General features: G+C 34.1%; 1 protein-coding gene across 11 annotated transcripts in view; it reads left to right on the plus strand.

The window, feature by feature from the left end:
* LOC111057893 (protein grainyhead) overlaps nt 1-21,832 on the plus strand; it is a 222,536-nt gene that overhangs the window by 66,594 nt on the left and 134,110 nt on the right. For 7 of the 11 annotated variants that reach the window (XM_039420401.1, XM_039420409.1, XM_039420403.1 and 4 more), the window contains exon 4: nt 12,687-12,695. The exons of the other annotated variants lie outside the window; for them this stretch is intronic. In XM_039420401.1, the coding sequence (XP_039276335.1) occupies nt 12,687-12,695 (9 nt within the window). The remainder of the gene's footprint in view (nt 1-12,686; nt 12,696-21,832) is intronic. 11 annotated transcript variants of the gene reach the window in all.

The raw sequence follows: 21,832 nt of genomic DNA on the forward strand, positions 1-21,832 counted from the left end.
TTACTTTGTCAACATTAGATTGGTTGGGAAGCATTGAAATAATCTCATCTGGGATGCTGACTGTTTGAAGTGAATCTCAGTAGCGCCCGCCAGCCTTGCGCCAATGCAATATAGACGACACGAATATAATCGCTATTGTGCGTTGACAATGCTTCTTCGTATCGCTCTAATTTTCCGCCGGCGGTTCTTGAAGCGATTTGTGGCTCTGAAAAAAGTAAAAGTTTGCTACACTTGTTTGCTCTTCCATTAGCCGGATGGCGTTAACTATCGTGACAGTGGTTATGAGTGGCTTGTGGCGGGATTGAAATGAAGTGATGAATGAGTAAAGTCAGTCAAAGGAAAAGAAAATACAAAGTAATTGATGAAATGATTAATTCAGTCTGATTTATACATTGATAGATATAATATCATTCACAACAATGAATGATTGGTAAAGGAACAACAGGCTTAAAGCCCAAAACTGTTCCTTTCCCAAATTTAGATAGAAATTATCCAAAAATAGGTTATGTTTACACTAGGGTTATGATTTTTGTTTTATCACAGTTGTAGGTGATGAATAAACGACGAGAGGTTGATAAAAGTTTCGAAAGTAACAATGTGAATTTAAAATTCACACTTCAACAATATCAAGCAAAAAATTGATATTTTAAAATTAATTTCATAATACTATGCATCTTGAAATGGGCTTCAGGTTCTATTCAGAATGTTTTGGTGCTTATATTTTGTGGAACTATTTCCTCAGTTTTCTAATAATTTGCATTTCACCATAGTCTGTATAAATTTTATATAATCGATGGGCCCACCAATTTCATCACATTCACCTGAATTGATTCAGACCGTATAAATGCTTGATGATGAATAACAATGAGTTTGATAGAAGTTTCGAAAGTTACAAGGTGAATGTAAAATAGACACTCCAAAAATAGCAAGTACAAAATTTGATATATTACAATTAATTTCATAATACTATGTATCGTGAAATCTAACATTGACTCAAGTAGACTGGATTGGAGTGGTGAAGCATTTGTTTCTCTTTTTCTCGAAAATAATAGAATCTGTGATCTTTTCAAGTATACACATAAAAAATGTTTCATATCAATCATAAATCAATCAATAATATCAAATGAAACATTAATTATTGGAGTATAATATCTATCACTTTTCATAACTTATTACTATCTCTCAAACCAAAGTAGACTTTGTTGTATAACTTGGTGAAGAAGAAAAAATGTTTTTTTTTTCAAAGAGACAGTTGAACAGCTCTATTATCCAGTTTGTCTGTCAGTAAGGATTCACGGTGGAAGGTTTATTAGGCATGTAACGTGGAAGTGAATTGTTATAGAGCGTGACACTCTATTTAGTCGCCATGCCACGGTCTTTGCCTCTGCCTCAATCCTCCTCTCATGTGTGTGAGGGAGCTCACGTTGCGTAACATGGATAATGACTTTGTTTGCTTTCTTTATTTTGCAGGTGAGTGTTCTGTGCTGTGCACGACAAAACCAACCACTGTCAAACCACACAACTCGTCTTTGCTTTCATTCATACTGTGAGTCAATTATAAATGCACATCTACAGCAATAGACATGACATGAACTATCACTTGATTGCCACACCCAAGTTATCAAGTTTCTTTGATTGGAGATGACAATTAAAAACTAGGGATTTCCGATAATGCAATCAGTTTTACAAATTTGGATTGCTCACTGTATCACATAATTACATAGCAGTACTTGGATTAATTTTTGGTACATTTTGAAGATTAAATTGACTTGGTGAAAATTTAGGTAATTTCATAAAAGTATTCTGCCAGTTAGATTCCAGAATAGAGAATAGATAGCATAAGAAGATATTCCATGGTATAAGGTGTTTATGTTTCAAATTTCACTGTTAAAACAAGCTGATAGACCTAGAAGTTATTTTTCTTGAAGGTATGTGACGCTGGTAGTCTCTCATAGTGTGCCGTTTCTTAAACTCTCATCCGGCCAAAACAGTAATAATAGACAGTAATCGGCTTGAGTTGACAAGAAATTGGCTTGAAATATTTGGAACATATACAGCCTATACCATGGGATAAATTCACCAAACGTTCACGGAGGTAGTGATATAGCACAAGGAGATATATATATATATATATATATGTTCCAAATTTCAAGACAATTTCTTGTCAACTCAAGCCGATACTGTCTATTATTAATGTTTTGCCGGGTGAGAGTTTAAGGACGGCACAGTATGAGAGACCACGTATGTTTACGGAGGTAGTGGCTATATTCTCTCTGTGATCTCAGTAAGTGAATTCCCAGTATAGATAGAATCACCCAAAAATTGTCTTCTGATTTAAACTATTTATCCCAGAATTTCGACAAATTTCCTGGAAATACAATCATTAGCTTCTTAGAAGTGTTTTTCTTAGACGTTTCATAGAATTTGGTTGGTCAGAGTAGCAGTGTTTGTTGCCATTCATGAAATCGTGTCCAAAATGAACTGTCATTATCTGAAGGGGCGCACTACACGTCTGATAGGAAGGCGGTGAAATAACAATCTAGGAAAAGACGTCCATACAAATTGGCTGGCGTTTTAGATATAATATTCGTAGAGCAGATAGAGGGCCGCCAGTGAAATTAAATTGGTCGCGATCAGTTATTAAAATTGTGACCGGTTTTGATAGTTTGGTGGTGTGCGGCGCGGGGGTTTATAATTGGCAATAATGCGGGTCTAGTCCCAGTTGAGAAGCTGTATGCAATGGCCGCCGGTCATCCAACAGATTGGTGGTTGGATCCCTCGATCCTGATCCAGATCCAGGTTCGAATCTCCCGCTTTTTCTTTTCTTCCACCTTCATTGATTGAGATTTCAATGAGGTGATTGAAGTCTATCTGGCTAACGGTTGGGCGTTACCAGAAATAATTTCGCTCGCCACAAATTCTCTTTCTCTCTTTTATCATCTCGAAATAATCCCCTACTATGCCCCGGGTGCTTTCAGTGAGGTCCCCTTTACATCTCACATTATCTGTCTCTCTCGAAAACACCCGCTTTTAATCGTGAAATTTCGCTTTAATCTCGGCTACCTATGGCACTAGTCATTAGACTGCGATCATTGGCAACAGCTGTAATTGCCTGGACATCCACTCACTATAACACCGTTAGCCGTGGATCAAGAGGCTGCTCCTGCTTCCTAATAATGCATCCAAGTAGCAGCCATGGGAAGCAAGTCCGCTGCTCTTGGTATTCTAATACATAGGTGAAGGCCTGTTATTATTATTGACATGGTCCCGTAGAATTATTGACGGATGTTGATTCGTTAATGTGATTTGACGATAACAACACTGTAAATCTATCTAATATGAGTCCAAGTAAGTATTCGATAAATGAGTAGTATTGGAGGAAAATGAGTAGTCTTTCCAGGCTATTTGATTGCGAGAAAGCTAGAGAAATATCACTTCGATAAAGACTAGAATAAAATATTTCCATTTAAAATGTTTATCGATCAATATAATTTTTATTGATCTTCTTTGACATTACGATAATGTACTTTTTGAAGTTAATGAATGATTGACAGTATACGTCTAGAAATGCTTTGTAGAAATTCAAATTTTTTGAATCGATATGAATAGAGCTATTCAAATCCTTGACAGTTGAAACAGCTAGTAGAGTAGAATTTTATCTTGATCGAAGCACAAGGCTGAGCTATATTGAATCGTATTTTACACACAGAATATTCCAATTCTTTGAACCTAATTCACACTTTATCTAAGAAGTATATATTTTCTTATGTAAGTCCTCAACATTGTTATGATGTTTACCTCTAGACTGTGTATTCCAAATTAAGGTTCAAAGCAGTTTTGGACGAATGTCTGTTGTCTTTACCTGCATTGTATCAATTGTCTATGAATAAATGAATGATAGGTGTATCAAAATCTCATATTACTGTATTATCTTAGAATGAATTATAATACTGTATTATACAGTAATTTGTTTCAATTATCTATTTCATTATAGACAAATGACTAATACTCTTTATTCACTATTTCACGTTATCTCTATTTCAAGCCCAGAATGAACCTCCAATCTCCTATTACAAGAAGAATATCAGTAGATCAAGCATGTACTTGTGAATAACAATTCTTTTCGAAACTTTAATCAAAATTCGAGAGATGAACAGTTTTGAGCTGAATCTGTTGTCCTCTCCCAATCATAGTATATGATTTTGTACTTGAGTTAAGATGAAATGGAATAAACAAATCTTGATCCACCAATGAAAGGACCAGAGAGAGACATACATTATTGCAATTTGAAGTTGTAAAGAAAGAAACAGAGTGGGAGGTAATGGATCCATCTTATCCATGTAGGAATGGTGAGCTACCAAGATAATATCGACATAAAAACTTCTTTCTCCATGGCCGTTAAAATGTAGCCATAAGAGAGGAGTGTACTTTCGGGCCATAGGAGGAAGATAGATGCTGCTAAGGATAGGCAACCACACCCTTGCTCATTCGCTCAGATGACCTCAGGCTTTAATGGTACTGTACATACAAACTCATTTCAGGACAAAGATCGCTATAAAACTTGGTCGTGAGAAAAATTAGAAACACTTTCTTCTGCAGGAACGCAGACATAATCTTTATTGTAGATGGCCACATATTAAAAGTATATCACACTCACAATACAACTCCGATAAGGCTTTTATTGTTCAGCTGACAGAGCTCGGAATAATGTATGCAAACAATAAAGTTCATCTTTACTATCGGGTTCCATATGAATTATAATTATATTATGATTGTAGTATTTTGTACAATAGATAAATAAATAAATAAATATGAATCACAGATGGGATTGATAGGCTCGAATGTTGGAGAATTGGTTATCACTTATCAGTGCTTCTGATAGTTTTTTCCATGCTATTCATACTAGTTCGAACTATTCCTCTTCCCAAAAAACTGCATCGTTCATGCTACGAGAGTGCCTTCTATTTTCTATACTACATTTACTGAGGAAATTACTATTTGTACCACAGAAATGAGAAAGTCCAATTTCGAAGTTTTGACCATATCATAGAAAGAACCAATTCCAGAGAAAAAGTTATAAAATTAATTTTTCTGATAGTTTTAATGTAATACAATATTTTTCATTGTAAATAGGCACCTGTTGAAATGAATAGGCACCTATAGTATTGAGAGAGCATTCGATGTGAAGAATCTCCAATTTATAACGAAGAGGGTGAAAAAAGCATTGACATAATATAGTTAACAATCATCTTGAAATCATATTATTTCTCAAATTATTGTTATTGGAATTAATGGAGAGTAGCATACAGCCAATTTCACCTCTACAGTATTGTGTATCATCCACGCTATTTAAATAGTTATTTGTGCAACTAGTGCGCAAAGTGACAGTTTGCTGCACCGAAAGAAACGTTTACGCCCGAGCCGTAGGCGAGGGCGGAATGGTTTCTTGAGTGCAGCAGAGGAACTTTGCGCACGTATTTCACATTAAGTTTTTCCTACAGTTACCATTGAATATGAAAAGTGGGTAATAATTATGGGTAAAATTGCCTGAAATGCATCAAATGTTTTTCTGTGTAATTTTATTATTGATAAAAACCTTAATCCTAAAATCCTAAAGTCCTCGTTGTCCTTGGTTATAATATATAATGAATAATAATTAGCGCGTTGTGCTTCGTTGCACCTCTGCTCACTATAGCAGCCACAGCAGTCACTGTTACCAACTTCATTTTGATTTTGCTGCACTGTTGCTCCATATAACCTACTAAGTATTTTGCGTTGCCATGTTGCAAATCTGGAGTGCAGAAAAATTTTTCCCGCACTAGAGCGGAAAAGTGATTCTTTGCGTTCTGTAATCAGTGCAGCAATGGCCACTTTTCAACGTAACTGTAGGAAAAAGTATTTTTCTCATTAACATTTCTTCTGAGAAAGTTTTTTTTCTTTTTTGGTATCAACATTTCTCAAAAGATTCAACATTTTTCAGTGTTTAATGAGATTTAAGTGTAATATTATACAATTCTATTTTGGTTTTAATCAATCAACATTCAAAATTTCTGGTTACAGTATTATATTTTTGGATTAAAAATTGGACTCAAAAAGATTTAGGAATTAATATATACAATTTCTGGTATTTTTAATCTGAGCCTAAATTTGGGAGAGAAATCGATCAAGTTTAATGTTATTCTTTCTTTTTCAATCATTTTAATGTGAGTGTTTTGTAAGAATGAATGAACAGAGATACAATATCATTCTCAACTATGAGTGATCGAGAAAGGAACAAAGAAAAAAGAATAGATAATTATCTGTACAGAATAGTGAATAATTTATCATCCTAAATCCTGTAATTATTTTCTAGGTTCATTTAATCTCGAGTTGATTTAAACTAGATTTCATTCATCTTGAGCCTGACATTACGACTTTAGTATATTTATCTGTGACACGAATATTTCAATTCTGTATTCCAGTCTCATTTAACAGATTCATATATCATAATCCAGAAGGATAACCAATAAGCAGATCCTTCAATTTAAAAACAAATTTCGAATAAATTTATTTTCAGCATATTTATTGAATATTCGCCTTAGAAACGGGGACATTCTTTCAAGTATGAAAACGAGACGCCCTCTAAACCTGATGGAATCACGTACCAGGTTCCATTAACTGTAAATGAGGAATGGCACTTGAAAAATATTGAAAATTTCAGCGACATAAGTAGTAATTTGCATAGATTATCAAGAAAGCTCGTAAAAGTTGAAATGAAAAAGCTGAAAGCTATTTATTGGTTATACAAGTTAGTCCAAAATAAAATCCGTTTTATGATTCTAATATGCTGAGAAGTTCCTTTACTTATGATTTGAAATGGTTAACTGGGTGATAAAAGTGATAAAAGTATATGAATTTCTATTTCAATATAACTGCTAATTAGACCATTTACATAATACCATAGACTTTCTATAAAATGATAATTATTCATCACAGTGATTATAATGTTTTTATAGCTTCTCTGACACAAAAATACCCCTTTGATAATAATAATGATTATATTCCAGAATGACGTAAAGCGTAATAATTTTATATTGAATGTTCAAACAATTAATGAATATAATATCACTTGACAATATCATTTGCATACAATTAATTCCTCATAATTGCAGACTTTTTCGAAAATAATTGTTTACAGGATGAAACATTCATTTGTGATCAAGTTGGTTTGGAAATCGTTTATGCAAATTATGCTATTGTTTCATATGAGTTGAGGTTTTTTCGTTATTCAATTGGAACCGACCGGGAGTTTACAGCAGATTATTCGAAAAACATAGATTAAAATAATTTTGTATCAGAGACGCTAGACATGCCAATTCGTATGGAATCAACAGTGAGGAATTCCGATTGATAACGTTCTTTTAATTATACTTACCGATTTTGAAGATAGAGATAATTTTTTTATCTGTTATTTTGTTATCAAATTTTTGTTCCTCTCTTCGAAACCAATAGAAAATCCTTTCGTTCGGCCAGGAAAAAAAACATAGCACCATTATTACTAGAAAAGAGTCGTTATTAAGTGATGTGAGAAAAATTAAAATTATGTATGCTTGCCAATTGAATAGCTTTGTCAAAAATTTAAAAGTATAAAACTACATGAAAGAACACATATATAAACTTTCCGAAACCATTCAAGAAATTTAATAGGTTGTACAACACATCAATGATCATAGAGCTTTGCTTCCATAAATTTATTATTTTATCCTTTTTCTAAAATTATATTTATTCTCATACAACTACACATTTCATGCGAGGGAGCTTTGGTATGAAGAATTCTGTATGATTGTGGAAGGATATCAACCTTGGCCGATACCAAATGCATCAGTGTGAGTGACTTCCTGCCTCGCCTTGCATTGAACGGCGTCTGCAGTGTGCAGTGTGCAGACGTCATGTCATTTGTGGTGGTGGTGACTGCTGACCGGTGGCCAGAGCAGAGCAGAGGTGATCCGTGCTCAATAGCAGTAAATCTTGGCTATCGGACTACCGCTTTAATTGAAGCCGTAAACAATGTCTGAAGGCTCACAATAGGCATAGGATAGAAGACAACTACAGTGGTGGACAAGAAGAGAAATAATGAAATAGCTCCGGAGTCGGATGATCGACAGAGAGCGAAGGTGATGGTGAAGAGGAAGGGGCGAAATAAGATAAAAAAATATGAGAAGAAAAAGGTGAAGAAGAAGAAGAACTAGGAGAAGAAGAAGAAGAACAACAACAACAACAACAACAACAACAACAACAAGGTGGTGAAGTAGGAAGAGAAAAAAGTTTATAGGAATATGAACGGTTAATATATACTGAAGATATGTTGGTATGAAAGAAGAATAGGTATGAATAAATAAGAGGAATATATTGAAATAAAAATACAAATTCACGGATATTTGAAGGAAAAGGCTATGGGGGACAAAAGAAAGTAGAATGAGTTATTAAGGATTGATACCAGAAAAAATTTAAAATTTTTCGATAAGAAAAATAATTATGATACGATGAATAAGTTGTAACAACCAACAAGGAATGTGATAAGATTTTAGAATGAGTGGAGGATGAGAGAGAAAAAAGAGAGAGATTAATTTTTTTATAAAATAGAATGGATGCCTAAGAAGAAAATAATATTTTGAAAAATTTTTTGAGAGAATGAGAAAGGAGCAGGAGAGGGGTAATATGAACAAGAATAACTAGTAAGAAGATAGAGTTGAAAGGAAAGAAGGAGAAGACTGAGAAAGATGAGTAAATAGTCATGAAGGAGTAATAGAGGAGGAGTAATAATAGTAAAAGGAGGAAGAAGTTGAGCTAAAGAGGAGTAATTTTTATATATATTTCATTTTTACTATTTATTTCATATTTTATATTACTTCTATGCTTAGTTTTGAAGCATCTAAATTCTACTGTGAAAATATTTGAGGACTGAAAATTGTGTGAATTGAGGAACAACAAGACTTAACCTATTTCGGACTATGTGTTACTTCACGTTATCTAAGTTTGGGAGAGGAATAGCACAAGGTTACTTTATTTTTCCTCTTCTTCTCATTTCGATAATGTACTTATTGTATAAATGAATAAAGAATATTTCGATAATTATTAAAATATATAGAAAACGAGTAATAAAGAGATTGAGTTGAAAGCAAAAGAGAAGTACTGAGAAAGAAAAATATGTGGTCAATGAAGAAATTGTACACAAAAAAAGGAAGAAGGTGAGACAGAAGTATGAGAGAAGAATAAGAAAATAGTGCTATAGGAACAAGAAGGATAAAAGGATATAGGGAGAAAAGGATAGAAAGAGAGACATACATAAGAAGAAAGGGGAAGAATAAGAAGATAGCGCTATAGGCGTCGAAGCTTCAATGCTTTACGATTGGTTAGATTTATGCTGTGCCGGGCCCAAGAATAAGTCTATATTTCAAATCTCATTTTGGTAGTCTTGAGTTATTGTACACATAGGGATTTGCATGTGGGCAGACCCTGGTCCAGCGTCCAGCTTTGCTTCTGATGCATCCACATGAACAGCAGCCAGCAGCCAGCAGCTCGCACCATAGTAGCCAATCTTTGTATCCGTTGTTATTGTTGGTTTAGGTTTGGGCGCGTAATGAACACTATTCACGACGAGAGATTGATGATGGCTGCTCGATCCTCTCAAATCATCATTATTCACGCCATCGTCATTGTTACCCTGTGATGTGATTTCCCCGAGTTACACATGTTGGCACTGCATACAGTGCATAAAGTACTGCAGACGTGTCCAACTGAAATTCCTATATTTTCTAATCCTTGAGCTTTCACGTAATGATATAAATAGCAGACTTTCTGATACTCATAATTCTACATATTTCTACGGCAGAATTTGTTAATGTTCCTGTAATTCAAATTTTAAAGCTTGGAATTCACTGCTAAAATCATTTCAAATGTATTGCACATCATCTCTGAGAATTCATACAATCACGCATTATTATGATTGTAATTTTCATTGAGATTGATATCATTACCAAAATCAGAATAATGCAGGATTGATAGATCATTTAGCCTATCAATGTCCGATTATTAGCCTATTATGCCCGAAAATCAACACAATAGGTGAACTATTTCCTTGGAGATTTGAAACTAGTTTCCTTTATTGTTGTTGACACTATTTTAATAGTGATAGTATTACTATTAGTAAAGCTGCGTTTACACCAAAGTTATCAACAAAATGTTAATAACTTAATTCTTATAGATTCTATTAGATTGAACATAAGTTATCATACACATGATGAACATATGTGTTTGTCAAGATCCGTTCAATCTAATAGAATCAATAAGGATTAAGTTATTAACATTTTGTTTATAACTTTGGTGTAGACGCAGCTTTACTAATAGTAATACTATCACTTATAGATTCTATTAGATTGAACATAACTTATCATACACATGATGAACATATGTGTTTGCCAAGTTTCGTTCAATCTAATAGAATCTATAAGGATTAATTTATTAAAATTTTGTTAATAACTTTGGTGTAAACGCAGCTTAATACGTCGAGATAAATGGTAATGATGAGCAATAGCTGGTTACTTTTCGAATTCTGCACCAAGAAACCAAAATTCTAGACCAAGAGGACCATTTACGAATTGACAACGAGAAGTTGTATCCATATCCAAAACCAGAATCGTTTGGTATCCCAATATAACTTATATATCATTTTCATAGTCCTTACTTCTACATCTTTGAACACAGGCTGCTTTCAAATGATATTATTTCATGGATGCCAACAGGCTCCAATTCCACTGATTAAATCAATACAAATTGGTGGGCAATTACTTTTCAGGCTGAGTTTAGGATTAGGAAAATAATTGTCTGGTTACACTAGCCGTTTTTTATGTTTATTACTCAAAATTGCTTACTAAATTACTAATTAAAAGACATGTTTACTGAAAAACTGTATTGCTTGATTCGATCACGTTATACATTAGTAATTAATGCGATGAAATAATTTAGAAAAACTTTAGCATGACGGGTAGTTATGAGATTTTCAAAATTATCTTCTCCTTGCTATTTTGAAAATGGCATGCTTATTATGCTTGGCATTAGAAAGACGTTTGAGGAGAGAATGTTGGGTGTCTGGGAGATGCGTGAGTGGCACTGAAGTGAGGCTACATTTTGAGAGAGTATGTTTCGGAGGGTGTGGTGGGGTGATGGTATTTCCCATTTGATGGTTCACGATTAGTTTAGCACAGGTGACGGGATAATGCCAGTTATTGTGCTTGTATTTGCTAATTTGCCGGTCTTTCACGAAATCTGAAAGTAAATTATGAGATGTCATATCAGAGCGAGCGGAGATGGGTAGATGCAAGTTGGTGGAAATACGCTGTTTAATGATTATAGACCAGATAATGCATGAGCGCAACGGACCCATGCCAGTCATTTCACTTTTCTCTTCTTATTTATTATCTCTTCCCATCTCTCTTATTCTCACGCACTTCCACGTCAGTTTCTGTCTCTCTTCACCTGCTTCGCGACAGTGAAACGTTTCGAGCGGCGCTTATAATATGCTAATTGGCCATTCAAACGGAAAAAGATTCAAAACTGTATCCTTTAATAGAGTGTCATTTCGTCTAGAAAAACACGAGAACAAAAATTATAAGAACGCCTCGTCCGTTTTTAATCTCCTGCACTGACAAGATTAAATGATACAAAGTTATTTAGGATCAAACTGTCAAGGAAAAGAGAGAATTTTTCAAGTGAAGTGTCAAGTGTGTAATATTTATATGTTACAATTTGAAGGTTGATCTTGCATATCCACGATTTTGAGCCTATGATTTCATACGACTCATTTGATTATATAAAATTTCTCATAGTAAAGAATGATCTCCAATTATTTTTAATGCATGATATGAAGAACAGATAATTTCTAATTATAATGGATGCTTGAAGGAAAAATTATAAAAATTCATGATGGGATGGGATAGTATGAGATAATTATGTTTGTATTATCAAAGGAATCTTGAAGTAGGAGTCGATATACATATTATTATCTGGACAATTGTAATCCCTAAAAATCAATATTAATTTCTATGAACCATTACCTATCAGTAAAAATTTCTTCAAAAATGTGCCTCCAATTTGGTCAATATTGTTTGTACTAAAATGCTGGTAATAAGTAGATAAATCAATTGCAGCCTTTCACTAGAGTCTAGAGAATAATCAACCGTAAATTATTGTTATCGTAGTCCAGTAACAAGGTCACAATCATTTGATCAAATGATATCTATTCTACAGCGAATACACTTCATTTGAATTGATCTAACTGAGTAACGGTCAACAGTGCAGTTTAGATCTGTACAACAGGAATGTACCTGAGCCAATAATAATTTCGAACATGGCTGCTCTATATGTCAAGGTGATGACGTAATGGAAGGAATTAACACAGGCCAATGCTTTTAAATGGACCGACCACTTGTTGTATCGATGGTGTTTATCACTGAAATTAAGTCACGTTTTAAATCACGGTACAGTTTGTTATAACGTTAGACAGGGTTTGGTAATTGTCGACACTTTGTTAGAGGGGTCCTCAACCATATCTATCGTGATATTATTTTCAATATTAGCTTGTCTAGTTGTTATACTATAAGTGTGTACTAGTGTATAAGTGTGTATTAGGTAGATTCCGGGCTAACCTTAACCCATCATGTATTGATTCTTGTTAGTTCACCTGCATTGATTATGGTTAGGATTTTTTGTAGCTGTTTTTCCATTGTCAAAATGGCCAAGCCTATATCTATAGTGCTGTTCGAGTCTATATTCTATGAGCACGCACGGCTCTGTGCCCAACTAGGCGTGAAGTTAGTCGACTGTTGGAGCCTCACAACTCTCATAATCCACATCGAATTTTCCTTGACTTTTTAATAGAAAAGAGGACTTTTCCTTGAATAACAACGTCTAACTTCTATCACGTGCTGTTTTTTGTTGCGACAAAAAGTATGGTCATGGCCATAGGTCAGGAATTTCAGGAGAGGAGTTTTAAATTATGTTGTGGACTATCATCATATTAGTTGAAAGTGGCAGTTTAAGTTGAATGTATTAAATCTGTAATTCTAACAATGCACCATAGATGAAAAATTGAATTTTTCGTTCTATATCGTGAAATATGTTAGGAAATACCCAGTTAAAATAGTATTTTAATGAATTATTTTATTTAATTTCGTACATCATATAATACCCTCAAAATTCAGTACACTACAAACTCTTTTTCCAAGGATGATGCACCCTGAATTTATGTGTAGCTAATGGGAAGATAGATAGATAGATATAGGTAGATGGGCTGCCTTTATTTTAACCTGGCGCAGGTTAGGGCGCAGCCAGCCCTCTCTCCCACTTGAGGCTGTGCAAAGGCTAAAAAAAACTAGTGATGATATTTTTCAAAGTTTTTCGATTTGTATATCATCAAGCTATCAAAATGAAATTTTTTTCTCAGGAAAACAATTTTTTCCGATCTTTAATTTTTGAGATATGAGCGGCTAAAGTTTAAATTTTCGGGACAGAACATTTCAAATTCGGTAAGAGATACATGAGATTTGAAGGATGAATTCTTCATGGTATTGTTGATCCAGTACCAATACCATGAAGAATCTATCCTCCAAATCTCATGGATTTATCTCTCACCGAATTTGAAATGTTCTGTCCCAAAAATTAAAACTTTAGGCGCTCATATCTCAAAAAGTAATGATCGGGAAAAAATGTTTTCTTGTGAAATAAATGTTTTCTTGTGAAAACTTTTTCATTTTGATAGCTTGATGATATAAAAATCGAAAAACTTTGAAAAATATCACCAGTAGAAAGTTTATTTTTAGCCTTGTTTATTTTAACCCTTAGATCAGTGTACCTACCGTTTTATGTGGGTTACAACCACTGGGAAGTGATTTTGCCGTTCTCAATACTCTGTTAGCTGAACTGACATCAAGCAGAACCGATACATAGCATGACTCTCATCTCAATCTATGTAATAACATGGTCTTTCTCACGAGGACAATCACACTGATACCTATATATGTTTGTAATAAATAGCTCTCAAAAACAACCAAACTGAAACACAACACAAGAAAACTAAAATAATTCTTGTTATCTCCGGCAATTCAATGTCTATCTTGATACATTGTATGCGACTGTCTCTTGTGCTCCACATTCAACCTACAATATTAGAGCAAACTAGACCAAAGACTTAGACAAATTAGGGAAACAAACTCTTGACGCAATGTATCTGCCGAATTTATCCAATATTTATTATACTTCTATCTAAACTTTATTGCTGTACACCAGTTGAAAAAATTGACATTTACTTTTATTTTCCTCATTCCTATATCTGTTGTTTCTCTCCATTTCAAATCCTCTCACTACTCTAAACATAGTATGCAGCCTCTCCTATAATTTCTACCGTATGAGTTATCTTATGGTCACTAATAACGATTATTTGTATGACTTGAAAATTATAACCCTACTAATCTCCTAAATTATCACTCCAAAGCTTTACGGATATCTTAATTTTGATTAGACTTCTGAATGATAACTCCAAACCCTGGATTTATATCTTACCGAATTTGAAATGTTCTGTCCCAAAAATTCAAACTTCAGTGTTGCTCATATCTCAAAAAGGAATGATAGGAAAAAAATGTTTTCCTGAGAAAACTTTTTCATCCTGATAGTTTGTTTGATGATATACAAATCGAAAAACTTTGAAAAATATCACCAGTAGAAAGTTTATTTTTAGCTTTTTGTGTAGTTGAGAAGTTGATATTGTGGTAATTATTCATATTGAATGAAAAAGACTAAGATATTGTCAAAAAAACACTGAATAAATCAGTGGTTTTTTGACAATATCTTAGTCTTTTTCATTCAATTTATTTTTAGCCTTTGCGCAGCCACCATATCAAATCCACCACACCATGGAGTAGAGAAGATCTTCCTTCTTCTATGACTATACACAGATTAAATACTTCTGACAGGTATCAATAATCATCTCGTTGGCTTGAAATTTATATATTCAACCTACACGATTCAGTGCACGATTATCATAATTGTTACGAGTGGCATGAATCTGGCATGAAGCTGTTTTCACCGCCACTATAGAAACTACCACAAAAACCGCTTCCCAGAAAATGCGATATGGTTATCATGCCTATTTCAAAGTTATTTCCCAGACATTTGTGTAGATATTATAGGCTGTAGTTTTTCTGCGACGTTATTAGTCACAAGTTATTAAATTATCGTCGTACTACTACAGCCGAAATCTTCCTTTATCCTCTTCTTCCCTCATACTGTATTTTAATTTCTTTTCCTTTCAATTTGCTTGTCTTTTTATTGCATTTGTATTGGTGCTGCAGACCTTAGCGTAGCCAGGAAAGTCAATTATCGATTTCACGGGTCAAATTGTTCGACTGGAACTCCGAACCTCCGTAGCTGCAAACTCCCATAAGTGTTTGTATAGACATGGCGCATGCATTCTACCTGTACAGTACAATGTGTGTGTATCTGTTCCTTCTTTCAGTTCGCGCGTTGATCTGACTTTCACGAAATCGCACAAATTTTCCTATAATCTGCTCTCACGACGCTGAAAGCAGACAGACATTCTCTCGCCCACTCATATTGATCTCACCTCTCCCTCCCACAAACATGTCAGATGAAAAATGAAGGGGCTAATAGTTGATAACTTAGTAGAATGTTATTCTGGAATATGCATGCACAACACGAGGTAACACTATAAATAAAGGAATAATAGTTCAGAGTGGAGTGAATCTGAATAAATGAAATAACATATGAAAAGATCAATTTTCATTCAACTGCATATTGAATTCAAAAATTTCAAGTTACTTCGTGTTACAGCTCTTAAATTCTCCAACCATCCAGGGAACTTACACCTTCGAACGTTTGTCACTCGAATCTTAATTTTGTATTTTTCCCATCTTCCAGGTTGCATCAGTGGTATCAAAACTTGAAAGATTCTGTGTCTTGATTAATCTATGAAAGACTGGCAGGTAAATAGTGTTCCACAAGTACAAATAGATTCAATCTAGACAAACTGAAAACTTGACTTACTGAAATCTTGAAGAACTGAAAGTAGGCCTATAACCATCCTCGGTAGACTTTGAATTTATTTATGCAAAATTTCGAGTTCATATTTTCAGTAGTTCTGACGTGATGATGCGTCATTTGTGTATTACCCATCCTGTACATGTATAAGACGATTCTTTCCTTCATTGTATTATAGATATGAATATTGTAATAACTATTCCAGCCTCTTGCATACCGAGATTTCCTCATCTGATTTTGTTGTTGCATCTGCTTATCCTCCTTCAACTTTTTACTGTTCTATATCCCTCTTTTTGCTCCAATAATGTCTACACTCATTCAATTCCAGGAAAGATGTCTACTCAGGAACCTCAGAAAACTCAGACTAGACACTATCTAGCTTGATTATCTTAAAATAATTTATAATAGTTTAGTATAGTATTTGTAATAGATAATAGATATCCCATCCTATTATAGTTTCAATAATTTTAAAATTTGGCTTGGAATATCGAAATTTTACATAACTAATTACATGTAGCAGTAACAGTAAGTATTGTTGTTGTCTCTAGTTGCATTTTGCACACTATTCCCCACATGTTGGCTACTTGCAATGCATGTCCAGACGCCAGCCAAGTACACCACTCCTTTTTCGCGTTTGTGTTGTGTTATGATTGGTACTTGGTTGATGTCCTATATGGTGACAGCACTGTGGATGATGGCCACTGCAGTCTCATTCTGCCCGCATACTTTGAATAGCTCTCTACTCTCCGTTAGAAGTCCTCTAACAAGCACTGCTACCTTTTCTTCTCAATTTAATTGCACATTCGCTACCAACCCATCAAACATGCCAGGTATGTTCCTCCAATCATTTCTTCCATCCTCACTTTTTCAAAAAGCTATTTTCCAATTATATATAATTTTACCTCTGTGGAGGCGTCATATTGAGGAAGAACTGTATCATATATGATATTTTTATCATATGAATTTGATTATTCAAGTAATAGATGAAAACTTGAAGGGAGAATGTTTCAAGTAGAATATGGGAAGAGAGATTGACAAAAAATGATAGGTTTGAGAGAGATTCGACATTAATACATCCTAGTGATTGATTTATTGATTGAGTACTTTATCTATGTAGATTATAATATATACTGGCTTCTACACTTATATACAATAGCTTATAATACGGCAAAATTATAGATGAATTTACATAATATAGACTAATAAAATAATTATTGAACTGTATATGATATGAAAAAAGCAGTTTTGAATAACTATAGATAATATTGTTATGCATCTACATAAATTGGCGGAGCTTTGGACATTTCGATGTCCATTCTTCGGAAAGAATATTCAAAATATCCTTCCCACTAACTCTCTACCAAATGACAGTGACAGATATTTGAGATGACACAATAATACTCGAGTAGTATGAGGTTATCAAAATCTACTGTGACTGAAAAAATATGAAAATCCAATCCGAATCTCAATTCTGGTAATAAATATTATAGATTGTTACTTGAACAGAATGAGATGATCGGAGTTTATTGAGAACGATCGTTCAAGTTCTGATACTACTGCTGCATCATGGATGATGGGAAAAATGCAAATTTGAAATGGTGGAAATCCAATTTATAGCTGAATTTGCTATAAGTGGGGTTTAGTTATTTATTGTAACGTTCTTCGATTAATTGGAATATTGTATTGTATGATTATATCATACACACTAAAACCGGTGTCGCCCCTACAATTGTTTAACTTTTCAAAACTCTAGTCTAGTGCATGGCCTCAAATAATAAACTTGTAGGTTACTCACTAATTTCCAAGTTTCCTGATCCATTACCCACAGTTTTATCACCCTCTCATTACGCTCAGTAGATACTAATTTTGAAACATTTACGGAAACAGTGTATCCTACTAGCTGAGTACATTCCAACCGCCATTAAGGTAATAATGATTTGGCAAAACGTTAATTGTCACTGTAGTTGGCTGCCGGCAGAGTCAGTCATTAGTTGAGTTGCGCAATGTATTATTTTAACAGCCAGCAAAGAGGTGTTCATGATAGAATTGCTTGTTACAATGGAGCCTTGAGTTGCAAGCTGCAAGGCTCCTACACTCACAGTCCAATTGCTTCAACAAATAGCGTACGTTATTCAAAATGTTATTGCTATATCTCGTTATTCTGCATTCGTGATCGCTATATACCGCATCTTATCCAGGGACAATTAAAATATAACACAGATCTATGATCAGTGCACGTTTGTGAAATGTTAATTAAGCGAATTATTTGCGCTTGATTGCACAGAACTTGTTACTGGAGAAAGCAGAACCCTTTTACAGGCTGCATGCTGCTCCACATCTGATCAGGAATTTCCAAACAATTCAATATAAATGTATTTCAAAGCGCAAGTACTTGTTTGCGGAAGATAATGAATTATCCAAGCTGGATGTAATAAATGTTAATTTCGTAATCTATAAGATTGAGTGAGCTTGTTGCATTCAAATATTAATACTACTGTATATATTACTATTTTAGTTCAATGTGGTGAAATAAATGAATTGAAATTATTATGTCATATTTTGGTGGAATTGATTGAAGATTGAATCTAAACTACTAGATTGGACAAAACTATGACTCTGCTCTTATCACCTAATACAGATCATAAAAGCTAGTACTGATTTACTTGAAGATGTTTATTCTAGTTGAATTGGAGATAAATATGAGCTCCCAAAAACTTCATTCAATTTTCACTATACACTATACATGGTATCCAAGCTTTATTAAATTATGCGTCTTCTTTGTAATTTATTATTATTTTTTTCAATAAATCCATGCTATCTATTAAAGAGATATCTTCCTATTCCATCCCTTCTAGCTTCAATATATTATCTTATTTCTCTCATTAACTTTTATTAATTACATAATCTCATTAAATTATGTATCTCCTTCATAAACAATTTCAATTGAAATATTTTACTTCTATAACTTTGTTTCCCATAATTAATCATAAATCCTGTGTCACACGAACACATTTTATTGAGTTTTGAAATAGAATTGCGTTCTTTTTTATCTTACAATTTTTTCCTCTTTGCCTAAACATTCCATTCTTGTATGTACAATGCAGCCCCTACAGCGTTATGTAGATGCGTACACACCCAAATCAGAATAAAAATTGTTAGAATATGTTAATATAAATGTACTTACATGAAAGTTGGTCCATTCACGCTAGCACGATATGGGCTGAATTTTTTCCTGGTTCTTCACAAGTGCCTGTGGAAACGGAAATAATGCAAGGACCTATCTGTTATGCACGATTCATGTTCTTGTACTTTGTCAAATGCTTGCCAGGTTCGCCCGCTGATTTTCATGATTTATTGTCAATTATCCTGAGCAAATAAGTAATACATTACTGCGGCCGATTGCCTTGTTCGTTGCTCTCTGTGAATAATAATTAGACGCGGTCATCTCGAGGGCCTCGGCAAAAACTAGCGCTTGAATATACCACTATCATAAATTTTCCAACTGGCGGATAGTACCGGGTCATCTGAAAAATGATCATTTGCCCACATACTCCGCGCATCAATCTTCCGAAATCTTGCCGTAACAGGCAACAAATGAGAAATTTGTATGTGGCACCAATCACCTACTGCTGGCTGAATCCAAAAACGTAACATGGGAAAACCTGTTAATTATCAAATCTCCTACATCTGAAGGTCTGTCTGTCTATCCTCAACAATTTTGTAATTATTCCCTTCATTAGATGCGGGCTACATTGAAATGCTTATTATAATACAAGCATTTAATATTTATATCAAATAAATATAAGAATATAATGCTTATAAAACCCATCAAATATAATTATTATGCCTGTAATAGTATTATAACTACAAATATTAAGAGAATGAGTAGAAAGATGATGAATCAAGGTAGAAGAACAAATGTTTTGTGAAAAATTATATGGAAAAGATATAAGACAAAACACCGAAGCTTCAACGTAGAGGTATGGATACCGGATAGGCCTCATTAAAAATATATATTTGAGAAAAAATAGATTATTGAGTTATCTATGACTGATTTCATGAAACTTTCAGGTCATGTGGTAGGGTATCATCTTATAAACATTTATAGTTACTCTATAAGCTCATCGGTCTTCTCCTACATATTTAACCCTCCCATTCCTTTTGATCTAGGAGGATAAGAGAATAATTGAATCTTATTATACGCTGAGGGCAGCCATCAAGTCCGATGAAGCGAATGTGGTCACTAGAAAAGGGGACGCAGGAAAACTTTCAAAATAAAGGGTAGTTACGTATAAAAGAGCTGAGTATTCTCCTGACTAGGGTTTTTTTGAGTTATGCATTCTACCCCTTTACCGCGCTAATAACCCACCCCTCGCTTGACCAGAGTGCTGAGAATAAAAGGTCTATGAATAGGAGAAGGAGCATCCTCTCTTTCGCTTTTACTATACCATTAGGCCTATTATTATTATTCTAAAAAACTATTCAAGGACAGGTAGGAGGTGAATAAGAAGCTAGTGCACTGTGGCATGGAAATTCATCAGAACGGCAGATGGACACTCCGTCACAATAGCCACACAGGATAATATAAGAACGAAACGTAACTGAAACCACTATGATATTCAAATACAATCAGCAATATGCTATTTAATACCATTATTCTATAGTTACTATATAGCTCCTGCCAACATCCCACATCCCACAAGTATGAAGGAGAAATATTTCGAAATTGTGGAATGGTTTTTTTAAACGAAGGCGATTCAAGTGCAATAATTTTTTCCTACAGTTACGTTGAAAAGTGGCCATTGCTGCAATGATTACAGAACGCAAAGGATCACTTTTCCGCTCTAGTGCGGGAAAAATTTTTCTGCACTCCAGATTTGCAACATGGCAACGCAAAATACTTAGTAGGTTATATGGAGCAACAGTGCAGCAAAATCAAAATGAAGTTGGTAACAGTGACTGGGCTGCTATAGTGAGCAGAGGTGCAACCAAGCACAACGCGCTAATTATTACATTATTATATTATAACCAACGACAACGAGGACTTTAGGATTTTAGGATTAAGGTTCTTATCAATAATAAAATTACACAGGAAAACATTTGATGGATTTCAAGCAATTTTACCCATAATTACCCACTTTTCATATTCAATGGTAACTGTAGGAAAAACTTAATGTAAAATACGTGCGCAAAGTTCCTCTGCTGCACTCAACAAACCATTCCGCCCTCGCCTACGGCTCGGGCGTAAACGTTTCTTTCGGTGCAGCAAACTGTCACTTTGCGCACTAGTTGAACAAATAACTATATACATACTGCAGTAGCACGATTAATAAATGAAGAAAAATGTACAGGAATTGATTTTTAATAATAAGGAAAAGGCAAATATATTTTCAAAAAATTATAAGCTCACAGCAAGATAATGGAAAGGAGTAAATTGTTTAGCATTATTGCAGCGTCATTCAAAATCATCGCAAAAGTATGTAGCAAAAGATATCAGAAAAACAAAAATTTAATTTTGTGTTGAATCAAATATTTCCAAGATAGATGATAGTTCGATAACAACATAATATAGTAAGTAGCTCCTTACAAGAAGCTTTTAAGAATCTAAACGTTCTTAATGTAAGATTGTTATTTACCTCTAAACTTATCCAATTAAAAAGATACCAAAACACTAATACACATACCAAATGCAATTCAAGAAGTAAATGGACTTCCGTTTTTTTTTTTAAATAAAATGATTGGA

This window comes from Nilaparvata lugens, chromosome 2 (genome assembly GCF_014356525.2).
Source record: "Nilaparvata lugens isolate BPH chromosome 2, ASM1435652v1, whole genome shotgun sequence".
Taxonomy (NCBI): Eukaryota; Metazoa; Arthropoda; class Insecta; order Hemiptera; family Delphacidae; genus Nilaparvata; species Nilaparvata lugens.